Genomic DNA, 13341 nt, shown 5'->3' on the forward strand with positions numbered 1-13341 from the left:
TGAGTAAATCTGTCCTTCGTTGGGAGTAGGAATAATGATGAATAGTCAGCTGGTTGTTAATTAATCATGGGTTCGGGGCCATCGAGTCGATTTCATAATAGAGATCTGGCAGCTATCCGTCTCACAGATATCCAAGATGCCCGTTATAGTGCGTTTAGAAGAAGAAAAGCCCGTGGACGCCCAGCCTTTCCAGTGTTGCATCCCAGGTGGGATTGATGCTATCCTCATGGCTCAGACTCCACGCTGATTGCAGGAAGACAGCGGCATCTAAGACACTCATGTCACCGAGTCGGTGGCACAGTTCCTGTAGGGAGCGCACGATAAACTCTCTGTCCGCGATGCCATCGGAACTACAGGCGCTCTCCATGCCAGCCATGAAGAGCGGCCAAAACATGAATCGACCCAGCCAATCACCATGGTCGTGTAGCTGCATCATGATTGAGTGGAGGATACCCAGCAAGCTGGTCAGCGATTCCTGAGCAAGAGAGCCAGCATCTGTGATTAGACCGTCGTGGAGCTCGCTGATCAGCCCCCCAACGACCTGCTCCTTCCCATGGTCGAAGATCAATGCTCTCAGGCAGTAGAGTAGCGTGGCCGCTTTGAATGCAGAGGCCAGAATGATCCAGTCGGTCTGTTCATCGGACTGCGACACCAGATTCAACGAACTGGACGGTCGCGGCTGATTATTGCGGGCTTCCAGCTTCTTCGCATAGTAGCCTTGTGCCCGCTCGGCCCATGTGATGGGCGCAAACGTCACGATGCTGGTGACAAGATCTTGAATTGCGTTGTCCATCGGTCCAGAATCCTCAACGGAGTGGTGATGGATGATCCATCTGAGGTTGTTGGTGTGTACGATCGCAGCAAGCATTTCACTGGGGCACGGAAAGCCTTGTTCCAACCCGTCGCAATACAGTGTAGGTAGATGCTCAATATATGCCAGCTGCGAGGAAGTGCTCGGGGGCAGGGATTGGCTAGGTATGGTAATAGAGCTCATGATGTCGACTCTATGCACGATCAGCCATGTCAGTGGATAGGAGAAGCAAAACGTACAGCATGAATATCCGCAACGCAGACCCGAGATCCGCGTATCGTGACGAGGCTAGTTTGGCGAACCCTCCCCGATATGTCAGGATACTTCTCAACGCCTCGTGGTGAATCTTCCAATTGCGAAATGCCGACTGCTGGATCTATCCTGGGTGTCAGGATCAGCTGTACGCAATTTACACCACTGTGATCCTTACCTCACACAGTACCATGACAGCCACCGCACCGATGATAAGATCAGTCCCTTGCCCATCCACCTCGGATAGGTACCGGTTCAAACCCTGGAGGGACTGCGACTTGTGTCGGTAAATCAAGGCTTTGAGCGGGTGGTGGAACGAATGAAAATGCTCGAGATCGCCTTGATGGACGGCATCACCGAGAGGCTGGCTCGAGTCGGGTACGATCAAGGCCCATTGAGGCTGAGCGCGGATGACCTGATGGATTGCCGACGCCGAAACGATGAGGTTTACCAGAAAGTCCGGCACATGGGGCAGGAAGTCAAAGTTGATGCGGTGGGGATTCCTGGAGGAGTCCACGATGACCAGGTCGGGGCAGATGTAGTCATTGTCTGCTCGGTACGTCAACGCTTGTAAGATCATTCCTTGGTACCTTTCCGTCTGTGTGTTCACATACAGTACGATGAAAATTCCAGGATCAGTCTGTTTCTTTCGTAGTCGGTCGGCAGCAACGTCAACGGGATCGTCGAGCTTGATCGCGAGCGAGCAGTGACAGCTGTCGAGTCCCGGTTCGATTGACCCGGTGAATGATCAGAGACAGCCGTGTCTGTTGATTGATCGCGACCACCCGATGAGGGTGTGTGCATCAACGACAGCTTTGGACGTCCTCGTTTTCTCTTCTGGGAGCCACGAGATTCTGGACTGTTGCCCTTCACATAGAGCCTTGTCGCAGACGACGAGATGTTCGATGATGGCTCCACCCAGCGAATGGGATACTCTGCGTATCCCAGACATTCGACGCCTCTGGAGATGCATCTCGAACAGGCGGGTTTCCCAGCATCGCAGACAATCCGCTGTCGGCGGCATGTATGGCACCTGAGTTTCTTTTGGGCCTTGGATTGGGAGGATCTGGCTCCCGGCATTCTTTCGATGAATTTACAGTTATTTTTTTTTGTTCTTCCTCCCGATAAAAATGCCGATCTGAGGATGTACAGTTGAAATGTTCGAAGACGAGAGGACCAAAGTTGAACGGCCTTCAGTGTGGCTGCGCTCGCCTACAGCCACGTGACCGGGCAGTGTCGACTGCAACTAGATTAGAATGATCGATGTAGATTGTACGAAGAGAATCAATTCATCTCCTGGAATGAGAGAATCGTAGAGTCATCGAATGAATTTTGATGAGATGCGAGTATCATGTTATGGTGGGTTTTTGTGTAGAAGAGAAGGATGTGGATGTTGAGCCAGTAGTACTCCGTACTCTTCATGCTATCACCCAGCATCCTTTACTGAGTTAGTTGAAATCTGAAATCCATTTGAGTACAGTGTATGCTGATAATAATAATAAAAATAATAATAATACTACTGTTAACTAATCCGTCGCCAAACTATAAGAGACAGCCTCATCCCATGTGTCTTCCCCTGGTATTGTTGGGCTGAACAATCTCCAGGTGTCGACAGTATCAGCCAGGCATAGCTTGTGGTCGCTTAATTCGTGGTCAATTCAATTCAATTCAATTCAATTCAATTCATATTTCATTCTTTTTTTGTCTACTTTGCAAAATGACATAATACTGCATTGATCCTATAAAAATTCTCCACCGAAGTTGATCCGTTGTTTCTCTATCAATCATTTGTTTGGAGCTATTTCTCCTATCGATCCCACTTTTATAAGGTAGAAAAGGTTCCCTTCTCCCTCTGCTGTGCGACCGAGCGTTTACCCGACACATTCCAGCAGAGTATATATATATATATCAATATATTATGTACAGTGACTACTCCATCATGAACCAGACACCATGAAACTCCCCACTGCACAACAGGTGCATTTCGATATTGATGGATATCTCAACCGATACATCCCCCGTTCCCAGCTCTATCGTCTCCCCCGACCGATCTCGCGGTTTTTGGGATATCGCGCCTCCCCCCAGCAGGAAGTCGGCAATGTTCTGGTCTGCGTTTGGGCCTTTATCGGCGCCTTTGCTGGCCTGCTGCTGGTCATGGGAGTGTTCAAGTCCAGCGAGATGATTCAGAGGCATCATCCTCCCATCGTCATCGCCAGTCTGGTATGTTCCGTTGACCCGAGTCCATCCTTCTCGATTGGAGTCTAGAGGGGGCTGATTGCAACAGGCCGCCACGGCCATTTTGGACTATCAAACCATCCAATCCCCCCTGGCGCAGCCGCGTAGTTCGATTATCGGACACGTTCTGGCTGCCATCGTCGGTGTGGGAATTACGAAACTCTTCATGCTTCGCTCGGACTTTGAGAGCCTACGCTGGATCGCAGGCGCCGTCTGCACCGCGGCGGCCTCTACCGCGATGGGGTTGACCAACACGGTCCATCCCCCCGGAGGCGCCACCGCGATGCTGGCAGCGGTTGATTCTACTATCATTGCGATGGGCTGGTTCTTCGTGCCACTGGTCCTGATCGGGTCGCTACTGATGCTGGGAACCGCCTTGGTGGTCAACAACATTCAGCGCCAATTTCCCATGTTCTGGTGGACGCCGCGGGTGGTCGGACGACCAAAGGGACCACCGGATATCGAGAAGACGTCGGAAGTTCCCGATGGCACGATGGAGAGAACCCTGAGTCGAGCAGCAGCATCATTCGGAGGGAATACGATCATCATCACGCCGCACCATGTCGTCATTCCCGATGGCTTTGTATTGGGACTCGAGGAAAAGGGGATTCTCGAGGTGCTGCGGGACCGGCTACGTGGCCCGGAGAATAATAATGATGATGATTGGGGGAATGTAGAGAACCAGAGCAGCCATACCGAACATACAGAAACATAGCATCTACGGAGTACGCATAGATAGAACATCATATCGAAGAACATTTTGCTTTTCCTGGTTCTCCGCGGCTCTGTCAGCCGAACCGAGCCGGCATCATGCCACCGAGAGGATTTTTCGCAGCGGGATTTGTGTAGTTGGAAGAGAGATGATCAGGGCGTCCCGATCGGGCAGAATTGAAGTCTTTCCGCGGAGGCATTCAAACTTGGTGCCTGAGGGCCTGAGAAAAGAGGCATTCAATTGACTCTGGGAAATGCCCTGTGAGTGCCTGAGGCAGACGAGGCATTGCCTTTCTCCTCGGCCAGAAAACATCATCATCCTCATCTTCATGCATCTTTCTTCATCCCTCATCTTCACTTTCTCTCTCTCGCGCGCTCAAGATTAGAGATCAATAATACAAGGAACTCAAGACCCTTCAGTATTTAATAAATCTACCTCTGCATTCCTGTGTGCTTCACCCCGGTCGACCACCATTGGATGCACCCAAGGCTGATTAATCTTCGGTCGATGATGACAGCATTTTCATGTCAAACACGGGGCCAGGCGACGCCATGACATTTACATTTTCGTCCATTCGCCAATAATGACAGTAGAAGTGGATGGTCTGATCCTCAGCTCAGCCGTTCTCATCATTTAAGCGATGGCCATCTCCCCCTCCCCCCGCGGAGATGCTGTGGGATGCTCTCCCCAGAACCCGAGAAACCAAAGCGAAAAAGAACTGATATAGTGGCGCTTTCGGTTCCTTCCCACGTGGCTTGCAGAAAATAATTCATTTCGAAGAAGCGGTTTCTGCGAACCGGGATTTCCTCGTGCGGCGAGTGCTTTAAAGAGTGATTCTCCCTTACGGTCTGCTCCAGTGCAGTTCACCGTCAATATCATGGATCGTCGCGTCACCATCGCATCCCAAGTCGCCGTCGCGGCTGTAGCCGGCTACTGCCTCTATAGAATTTACAATGCACAACAGCATCAACCTTCGCTGAAGGAGTCCGTCCCCCCGTCCTCTGCCGCTCCTCTCACCCCCGAGCAGATCGCGATCATCAAGGCCACCGTGCCTGTCCTGAAGGACCATGGCACGAACATCACGACCGTCTTCTACAAGAACATGTTGACCGAGCATCCCGACCTCAACAAGGTGTTCAACACCGCCAACCAGGTCAATGGCCACCAGGCCCGCGCCTTGGCGGGGGCCTTGTTCGCCTACGCCTCCCATATTGACGACCTAGGCGCTCTCGGTCCGGCCGTCGAACTGATTTGCAACAAGCACGCATCCCTTTACATTCAACCCGATGACTATAAAATCGTGGGGAAGTACCTGTTGGAGGCGATGAAGCAAGTCCTTGGAGACGCCTGCACCGATGAGGTGCTAGACGCATGGGGAGCAGCTTACTGGGCGCTGGCCAACATCATGATTGACCGGGAAGGCACCCTCTACAAGGAAAGCCAGGGCTGGACCGACTGGCGGAAATTCCGCATTGCCCAGAAGGTCCCTGAATCTGATCAGATCACTTCTTTTTACCTCAAGCCAGTCGATGGCAAGCCCTTGCCGGCCTTCAAGCCGGGCCAATACATCTCGGTGCGCGTCGACGTGCCGCAATTGAAATATCCCCAGGCCCGTCAGTACTCGCTGAGCGATACCCCGCGGCCGGATTATTACCGCATTAGTGTGAAGAAGGAAACTGGCCTCGACCCGAGCGCTCCTGGCGCGAAACGACAACCCGGATATGTCTCGAACATTCTCCATGATGTGCAAAAAGAGGGCGATATTGTCGAAGTCTCCCATCCTTATGGTGATTTCTTCCTCTCCAGTGCCGAGGCTGCGCACCCCATTGTGCTCCTGTCGGCCGGCGTCGGCGTCACTCCGTTGATGTCCATCCTCAACACGCTCGCTGGTTCCAGTACTGTCCAGCGCAAGATTCACTTCATCCATGGATCGCGCACCAGCCAGGCCCGTGCCTTCAAGGACCACGTCCAGGAGTTGGAGAAGAAGTTCCCCAACCTCCAAGTGACCTTCTTCACCAGCAAGCCATCGGAGCAGGATCAGGCGGGCATCGACTACCATCACCTGGGTCGCATCGACCTGCAGAAACTCGGTGACTCGGCCGATCTGTACCTTGACCACCCCCAGACCGAGTTCTACATTTGTGGACCCGAGGGTTTTATGACAGAGATGGAGGACTGTTTGAAGGCCCGGGGTGTGGGTGATGATCGCATCAAGCTGGAGCTGTTTGGCACCGGTGGGGTCCCCCACAACTGATTGTTTGAAATTCGGTTGTGCTTGTATTATAGTATGATTTATGCCTATTTACTAGATCATCTACTCGATGCTGGTTCATTTGTTGCTCTCATCTTTTGTACAGTGGTTAGTAGGAGTGCGTCTGCTTAACAGCGGTTATATGCTGCCGTCCAACACAATGTCTCCATGTCAACCATCTCCCACTTCACTTCTTTGTTCTCTGTGTCGCAATGTCGCAGTAAGGAATCCTCTCCTCAAAGTGAGCAGAGATGCAAGGGATCGCCCAAGCAAATCCCAGCCAAGCAGAGATAAATAGCCCGTCTGCCATAGTAGCTAGGCTAGAAGAACCTCGGTTGGGTTGTATGTTGGGACCTCCACGCGTCGTCCCATGTGCAACTCCAAGGCCCTCAGAGGATCTGTATGGTATTTTGAGCAGGCTACAATAGAGCCTGCCACGGCCGAAGGGTGGAATCCGATTCAAGACATCGGAGGCTGTGGGGGTCATTGCGGTGGGAAGGCACCAGTTGTACACCGTACGAGCAGTCGTTCGAGGTAAGCGTTGCTTTTGACAGATGAGGCAATTCTATCAATACCAGTGGCATGTTAGCATACATTCAGAAAGATGAGCAAGAGTAATGAGATGGGACGAGAACTCTTTGAGCTTCAACTGCGACTCGGTGTCCACGGACATGACGTCATTTGGGGGATAATAATAACCCCAGATCGGGGACTGAGAATCCGTCAGACAATACGGATTGGGTCTTATTATTATTATTATTATTAGCAAGCAGCATTGCTCTGATGTCGGAGCTCTTCTCATCTGGATCATCATCCATGGACGTGAAATTGAATCGAATCCAATCCGCCACGGCGGGTAACCTAATAGCCACTGCGCCTCCGAATCAACAAAACGCTACAGCACGTGAGAAGCGAATAAGCCAGGATGGCAAATTCTTCTTTTCCATCGCTGATTCTTGCAACTCTTTGGCATCAACCTCATTGAATTGGTGCAATCTCTCTACGATATGCCGTCCGCCCTCATTCTGATCTATCCCTCCGTCAACACCCTCGACACCAACGGCCCCATCGGTGTCCTCTTCCAAAGCGGCTTCTCCACAACCATCGCGGCGCTCGACGAATTCACCACCACCCAGGAGAATGTCACGATCAAACGCGATCTCTCACTGTCGGAAGCGAAGGACCGTCTCGCCGAATATGATGTGCTCATCGTCCCCGGGACGCGACCGAATCATATCCTACCCCACGTCACATCGAATGGCTACCTCCAGGGACTGCTCGAGCTGATCTCGGCGTTCGCGAAACTCGGCCCCAAACACCCCGGTCCCACCGGTGAGCGTGTTCTCTTTTCCGTCTGCACCGGGTCGTATTTACTGGCGGCTGCCGGGGTCCTGGCGGGTACGACGGCGACATCGCACCGGTTGGCGCTGGGCCCCTTGCAGCAGTTATGCGACGAGTACACGGGTCGGACACCCGGGTCGAAGAGGACGGAGGTAGTACCGGAAGGCTCGACGGGAACCGTATACTATGTGGATTCGGGGTTGAATGAGGCACGGGTGCGCATCATCACCTCGGGGAGCATCACAAACGGAATCGATGCAGCGCTACATCTCGTCATGCTCCGGTCCGGCCGGCCGGCCGCGGTGGAGGTGGCGGCGTTCATGGGATATGCATGGCGAGAGATGTAGGGAGTGATGAATGGCGCTTGACGAGATCATGAGTTTCTTTGCTATCTGGGGACATGTACACTAATCTACACATTCAGAGCGGTTCTCGAACCATGACTGCTGTACAGGCACTTCCCGGCGCGTTAACCACTGGGCATGGGCCCACGGACGCAGCGGCTCGCCCCCTGGAATAACGCCCGTGCTGCAGACCTCCAAACAGTCTCTTGGGAGAACCAGTTATCCGCCGTGTAGAACAGCCGGCAATCCGCCGCCTGAGAGGTGAACTGTTGCGGCGTCGCATCGTCTCCAGGCGCATACTCGTTGCGCAGGTTGATGCCTCCTCCAAAGACAAAAGGAAACTCATTTTAATGCACCGGCAGGGATCGGTTGAACTCCGCCCACTCCTCCGTCGTCATCAATGCGATGGATCCGTTCCGTAGCGAGTCCCGGACCAGTCCATGCGCGATGTCTACGTACGAATAGATGCCCCCGTAGGCGAGGTTTTGCGCTCCGCGAGTGCCTCCGATCGCCTGCATGGGCCCATACTGCGGCCGTCCGCCGAATGCGACCGTGCGAACGCCCTGGCAATGCATCCGATCGACAAAGTAGGCACACGTCGAGACGCAGTTTCCGTCCGTGATCTACCCGGTCAGTTGACTGTGTCGTCTATGTCAGGGAGCCCGCCTTACCATGACAATATCCTCCGGAGCGAAGAGTCGCTCTGCAGGATCCAGAGGGATTGGCCCATATCCTGTGATGGGCGAGTATGGCGTCGAAATAGTCGTGTAGTTGAAGTTGGCATACAAGCCAGAGACAGAAGCCCCCTCGATGTCATACGGTCCATACCACTCCTCGAGTGATTCATATCCTCGCTCCTGATCCGGTGTTACGGCCGACTGCCATGAGAACGGATTCGCGTCCCACAACTCCAAGGATAGCTTGCGATCCGACTGCGCCAGACGCGCAAACGCTTTGCCCAGGAACTCTGCCCCGGGGTGCGCGCGCAGTCTTGTCGCAGTATACGGCACCACATCAGGGAAAAAGATGTGAAACAAGTCCAGTCCGGATGTCAGAGAGCCGCCTGGATTGGCGGAGAGGTCAATAATGATCTTCTTCTTGCCAGCAGCGGTCGCATTACGCAGGAATTCCACGCTGACCTGCTTCAGGGTCGAGGGATACACGGAGAAAGTGGTGACAGCCAACACGCCGACGTCTTGGAGCTCCTCTGCGGTGGAAAAGTATCCCGCAATGCCTCCGCCGTAACTTGTCCAGGTGGTGTTGGGATACCCAGCGCTGTCAGAGGAGGCGCTGGTCGTCGAGGGAATCTGGGCTTTCCGGCAGCGAGCATCTAACAGAGCCGCGCCGTCACGGAACGGAAATTCGGAGCGGATGAGATCGGCTGTTCTGTGACTCGTGAGCGTCGAACCATTGGCAAAAGTCAAATCGATCCGGTCGCCCGTCCACATCTCTGCAACATTCCGGGACCATAATCCATTGTTCCGAGGCGCGCCGATGGAGACCTGGCTGGCGAGCGAGGGGAAATTAGTGTTGTATCTGTTCGTTGGTTAGCTTGATCTGGCTTTTCTGCTCGCAAAGCACTTACTGAGCATCCGCATCATGCAGAGGAGCCGTAGAAGTAAACTGTTCAAGGTACTCTGCGGCCTTTTGCCCGTCAATCAAGACCACGGGCGAAACAGACCGGGCTCCTTCCATGAGGAGTTGCGCATCGTCTATCGAGTCAGCTACGTCTTGGAATGAGGAGGAGAGACGAACCCAAAGTGTATATTTGTGGGAGCTCCAGGCCATCTGGGGAAACAGAGACGAGAGGAATTGAATTGGAAAAGCGAAAGAGGACTGTTGAGCAGAGCTGGAGTGACAGATGAGCATCGTGCGCGGAATTGACGAGTTGTCTCAAGTCGAATTCGAAACCCCAGTGATTAGCATATTCGTTATTCTCGGCCTTAGTTCTGATGCTGTCTAACCCTCCAAGTAGATCGGTCGGTGGCATTCGATAAGTTGGAGGTGGACCTGTGTACGATTTAGCATTGACCTCCCCCCCTAAATCTGACACAATGAACCGACCTTTCAGCGTCTCGATCGTTGACTGGAACTGTAAATACTTGCGATATTTGTCGACAAAATCCACTGCGCTGTGTGCATCAAATGGCATCGATGTCAAGCATCCATATACCAAACCACCTGGGATTCCCTTGGTGGTCTTTGCCTCGGCAATCCAGTCACCGACCTGGGCACAGGGCTCGACCTGGCGTACGTCATGCTGAAGGTGGTATGCCTGCACTGTGAGAAGAGCCGTAGCCCAGAATTGTGTTGACAGAATGCTTTTGTAAAGCATGGTGAAGATGTTGTGGAGAGAAGAAGTGGGAAGTGGCTGGTTGCCGGGGAGGCAGCTCAGTATAAGTTCCCAAGTTCAGTGACAGGCCAGTCCACAGGTCTCGACGCCGATGCGATCCGTCGTTATCACAATCGTCTCTTCTCACTTCTCAGGGGGCCACGAGGCAATAGATCGCCACTGAATCTGGAGAAAATCCTTCTTTTTATAGCGCATGAAGCTGTTGTGGACTTGTGGTGGAGTTTGGCTCCACAGCCCAACTCTGTGTCGGATCACCATAGGATATACGACGATGCGGAGATGCGGATACGTCGACTTGGAGGGCGTGAATCCAGGCTTCGAAGGCCAAGAAGAGCCAAGTCAATGGTGTCACTGTGGCACAAAGACGGTCAGTCAGTGCTCTTGATTCTAAAGGGTCAAGAAAGCTTGATATCAGCGGGGGTGGTCTCCTAGACAACCCCTGTATTGCCTTGCCAAACGATATATATCACTGACAACGTACCTTTTTTGAATCGGCCGTTGCACTTGGATTGCAGCCAAAGCGTAAATATAGAAGGTTCACGCAGTTTCATGGCCTTTGGAGCCCTTCGACGTCGATGCGAACCTCCTTACTGCCGCACCGATTGTGACACAGACGCCTCACGGCTGGATGCAGTGTCAATATCCCAACAAGGACATCAGAATACATCATGGTTTGTCAAATCCCTCCAAAATGAACACAGAATCCTCCCGAAGCCTGGAGCTTCGATTTGTACGCTGCATCGCAGGTCGCCAGGGCCAGTCTAAGGAACGACTCGGACCCTATATCTGATTCGCGCCGGGTCTCTTCGCGGTGTTCCGTCAGGATTCATGTAGCCGGTTAGGCACCGAAATAACCTTCACGAGGCCGTCTGTGGAGTCGCGTGGAGCGTTTGTTTGTGGTTCTGTTGGTGGACACGCTTGTCTGATTTGTGCGATTTGACCAGTTGGCGCTGGCGAGCCCCTTCATCAGGTCGGAGAATCAAAGTTTGAGCAGGGGAACTCGGTCCTTGCACTCTTCAGAGAGCGAGTTGATTCGGTAAGGTGTTGTATTCAAGAATGATGACTGCAGTAACCAACACAAATCGGCGTTCTGATTGCTTGCTCTCACCCCCCGGTCCAAAGCTAAGCATTAGTGACTGCCCACCGTGCCGAGGAGATGGAGAACATTCGGATAGGCTGCCAATTCTACTGGACAATGCTTTGCGCAGATTGATGAGTCTGAACTCAAGTCTCTTGTCTCTGCCATCTTTACCAATAAAATCAGCGAAATCGAAGAAACCGCCCGGATGATCACTTCCGCATCTCAACCCGCAGCCTTGTCGATGAGGCTGTGAACATAGCACTAATGCTATCCTTTTTCTTTTCGCGCTCCCCAGCTGCTTGTCTGACTTCTTTCTTCCCATTTCAAACCCTGTATCGGAACCCTTTTCCTGTGGCCTGCGTCACCGCTCCAGAATGTCCGCAGAAGATATCGAAGGTTATGCCGTTCGCCGCAACAGCCCCTGCCTGGAGGGGGAGTTCTCGTGTGGGTCAACATGGTCGAAGTCATGGTATGCATGTTGTCCTCACGGCTCCGTGTGCCCTGGCGCCGAGACCAACTACGACAACCAGATCTGCTGTCCAAGCATGATGAACTGCACCGCCTACATCGACAACCCGCCCGTGTGTGCGGACAAGACGTGGGACCTGTATGACCATGATGGCGCTTTCTGTTGCGAACAGGGACAAAAGGGCTTCAGGGTCCGCGATACGGTTTGGGTGGGCTGCTTGGGTAACGACACCGCGGCGGATCCGAAGTATATCGGCTTGACTCCGATCAGTAAAGGTGTGTATCTTCCTCCTCAACCGCTTTCTGGTGCTCACGAATGGAAATTTAGGCGCTGCGTTGACCACATCGACCCCAAAGCCGTCACTATCCGTCTCATCTACCAAGACCACGTCCACATCTGCGGCCACGACTACAGCCACATCAGAACCAGAAACGAGCGAGAGTCATACTGGGGCCATTGCAGGCGGTGTTGTCGGTGGTATAGCGGGCCTGGCTGCAATTGTGGTACTCTTGTTCTTTCTCCTTCGTCGACGCAGAAAGCATCAACCTCCTGCCGTGACCCAGCCCGAGCTAGAACACATGTATACGCAACATGACTTTCAACCGCAGGAGCTACCGACCAAGAGCTTACCGATTCAGCTTGGTTCCCATGAGTGCCATGAATTGCCGGCCAATCAGGCGTAATGATCGATGGGGATGTAGTTTATATTTTTTTTGCGGTTCCCTTGGAAGCTAGATTTCTGAATTTCTTTGTGATTCTTCCTGGGCTTCGCTGCTCCCCAAGAACTTAATGTATAAATATCTAGAGATCTGGCATGGGTAGAAGTCGGCCCTACGCCACCAATGGAAAGTGACACATGTACTCATCCTCCTCGTCGACCTCGAAATCAAAGCGGACCAGATCCTCCTTGTACGGAAACATGTACGTCGACGTTACCCTATGACCATCAGTCTCCGCCTCCCCTCAATGATACTCTCTGTACTCACCGATGATGCTCATCACTCGCCTGATACTCTGCCAGCGCAGCACGGTCTTCATGGTAGCTTACCAGACCAATCTGAAACCCTTTGCTGCGCTCGATGGGATCGGTGATGCTGGGCCCACCGACGAGGAGCCGACCGGATTTGACGCAGGGGAGATTCTTCAGCTTCTTGAGTTCCGTGACGAAGGCATTGCGATGCTCTTCGCTGACTTCCGGACGAAACTTGAAGAGGACTTTATCCTTGTCAGCTATGTATCCTGAGTTGGGTAGGGAATACTGACCGGTGTGGACGATTGTTATGACAATTATCTGATCTGATGGAGGTGATATGTCAAGAAAAAAATACCACTCATGATCTACTGTGCTTCGTCTCGGGGATGACTCCGTAGTGCATCGGATACTGGCCGAACCCCGCAGATGCCCTTGTTCACCGTGAGTCATCTGAAATGCTGTCATGGAGAGGCAGAAGTCATTGAAATACAATGGCTGTAAAATACGCAGAGCGGTCTA

At 52.8% G+C, this 13341-nt stretch overlaps 7 protein-coding genes across 7 annotated transcripts, besides 4 other annotated features; 4 read left to right on the top strand and 3 right to left on the bottom strand.

The window, feature by feature from the left end:
* Window positions 1–154: 154 nt before the first annotated feature.
* Window positions 155–2143, bottom strand: ACLA_018020 (Zn(II)2Cys6 transcription factor; the record flags this gene model as incomplete). The annotated part of the gene is made up of 4 exons (XM_001268523.1): window positions 155–1004; window positions 1051–1187; window positions 1242–1612; window positions 1678–2143. 4 exons carry the CDS (start codon window positions 2141–2143, stop codon window positions 155–157), a joined length of 1824 nt encoding a protein of 607 aa, XP_001268524.1.
* Window positions 2144–2552: 409 nt separating this feature from the next.
* Window positions 2553–2579: a microsatellite.
* Window positions 2580–2716: 137 nt separating this feature from the next.
* Window positions 2717–2748: a microsatellite.
* Window positions 2717–2749: a microsatellite.
* A 267-nt stretch (window positions 2750–3016) lies between these two features.
* Window positions 3017–4013, top strand: ACLA_018030 (HPP family protein; the record flags this gene model as incomplete). Its single annotated transcript, XM_001268524.1, has 2 exons — window positions 3017–3283; window positions 3348–4013. 2 exons carry the CDS (start codon window positions 3017–3019, stop codon window positions 4011–4013), a joined length of 933 nt encoding a protein of 310 aa, XP_001268525.1.
* Window positions 4014–4887: 874 nt separating this feature from the next.
* On the top strand, window positions 4888–6264 carry ACLA_018040 (putative flavohemoprotein; the record flags this gene model as incomplete). The annotated part of the gene is made up of 1 exon (XM_001268525.1): window positions 4888–6264. One exon carries the CDS (start codon window positions 4888–4890, stop codon window positions 6262–6264), a length of 1377 nt encoding a protein of 458 aa, XP_001268526.1.
* A 741-nt stretch (window positions 6265–7005) lies between these two features.
* Window positions 7006–7026: a microsatellite.
* Window positions 7027–7268: 242 nt separating this feature from the next.
* Window positions 7269–7949, top strand: ACLA_018050 (DJ-1/PfpI family protein; the record flags this gene model as incomplete). The annotated part of the gene is made up of 1 exon (XM_001268526.1): window positions 7269–7949. The coding sequence occupies one exon, from the start codon at window positions 7269–7271 to the stop codon at window positions 7947–7949; it is 681 nt and encodes a 226-aa protein (XP_001268527.1).
* Window positions 7950–8293: 344 nt separating this feature from the next.
* ACLA_018060 (peptidase S41 family protein) lies at window positions 8294–10281 on the bottom strand (the record flags this gene model as incomplete). Its single annotated transcript, XM_001268527.1, has 5 exons — window positions 8294–8569; window positions 8618–9482; window positions 9532–9658; window positions 9702–9956; window positions 10011–10281. The coding sequence occupies 5 exons, from the start codon at window positions 10279–10281 to the stop codon at window positions 8294–8296; spliced, it is 1794 nt and encodes a 597-aa protein (XP_001268528.1).
* A 1473-nt stretch (window positions 10282–11754) lies between these two features.
* Window positions 11755–12532, top strand: ACLA_018070 (uncharacterized protein; the record flags this gene model as incomplete). Its single annotated transcript, XM_001268528.1, has 2 exons — window positions 11755–12124; window positions 12177–12532. 2 exons carry the CDS (start codon window positions 11755–11757, stop codon window positions 12530–12532), a joined length of 726 nt encoding a protein of 241 aa, XP_001268529.1.
* A 148-nt stretch (window positions 12533–12680) lies between these two features.
* ACLA_018080 (Dabb family protein) lies at window positions 12681–13184 on the bottom strand (the record flags this gene model as incomplete). Its single annotated transcript, XM_001268529.1, has 3 exons — window positions 12681–12786; window positions 12836–13064; window positions 13178–13184. 3 exons carry the CDS (start codon window positions 13182–13184, stop codon window positions 12681–12683), a joined length of 342 nt encoding a protein of 113 aa, XP_001268530.1.
* Between the last annotated feature and the right edge of the window lie 157 nt (window positions 13185–13341).

This window comes from Aspergillus clavatus, genomic scaffold, assembly GCF_000002715.2.
Source record: "Aspergillus clavatus NRRL 1 1099423829805 genomic scaffold, whole genome shotgun sequence".
Taxonomy (NCBI): domain Eukaryota; kingdom Fungi; phylum Ascomycota; class Eurotiomycetes; order Eurotiales; family Aspergillaceae; genus Aspergillus; species Aspergillus clavatus.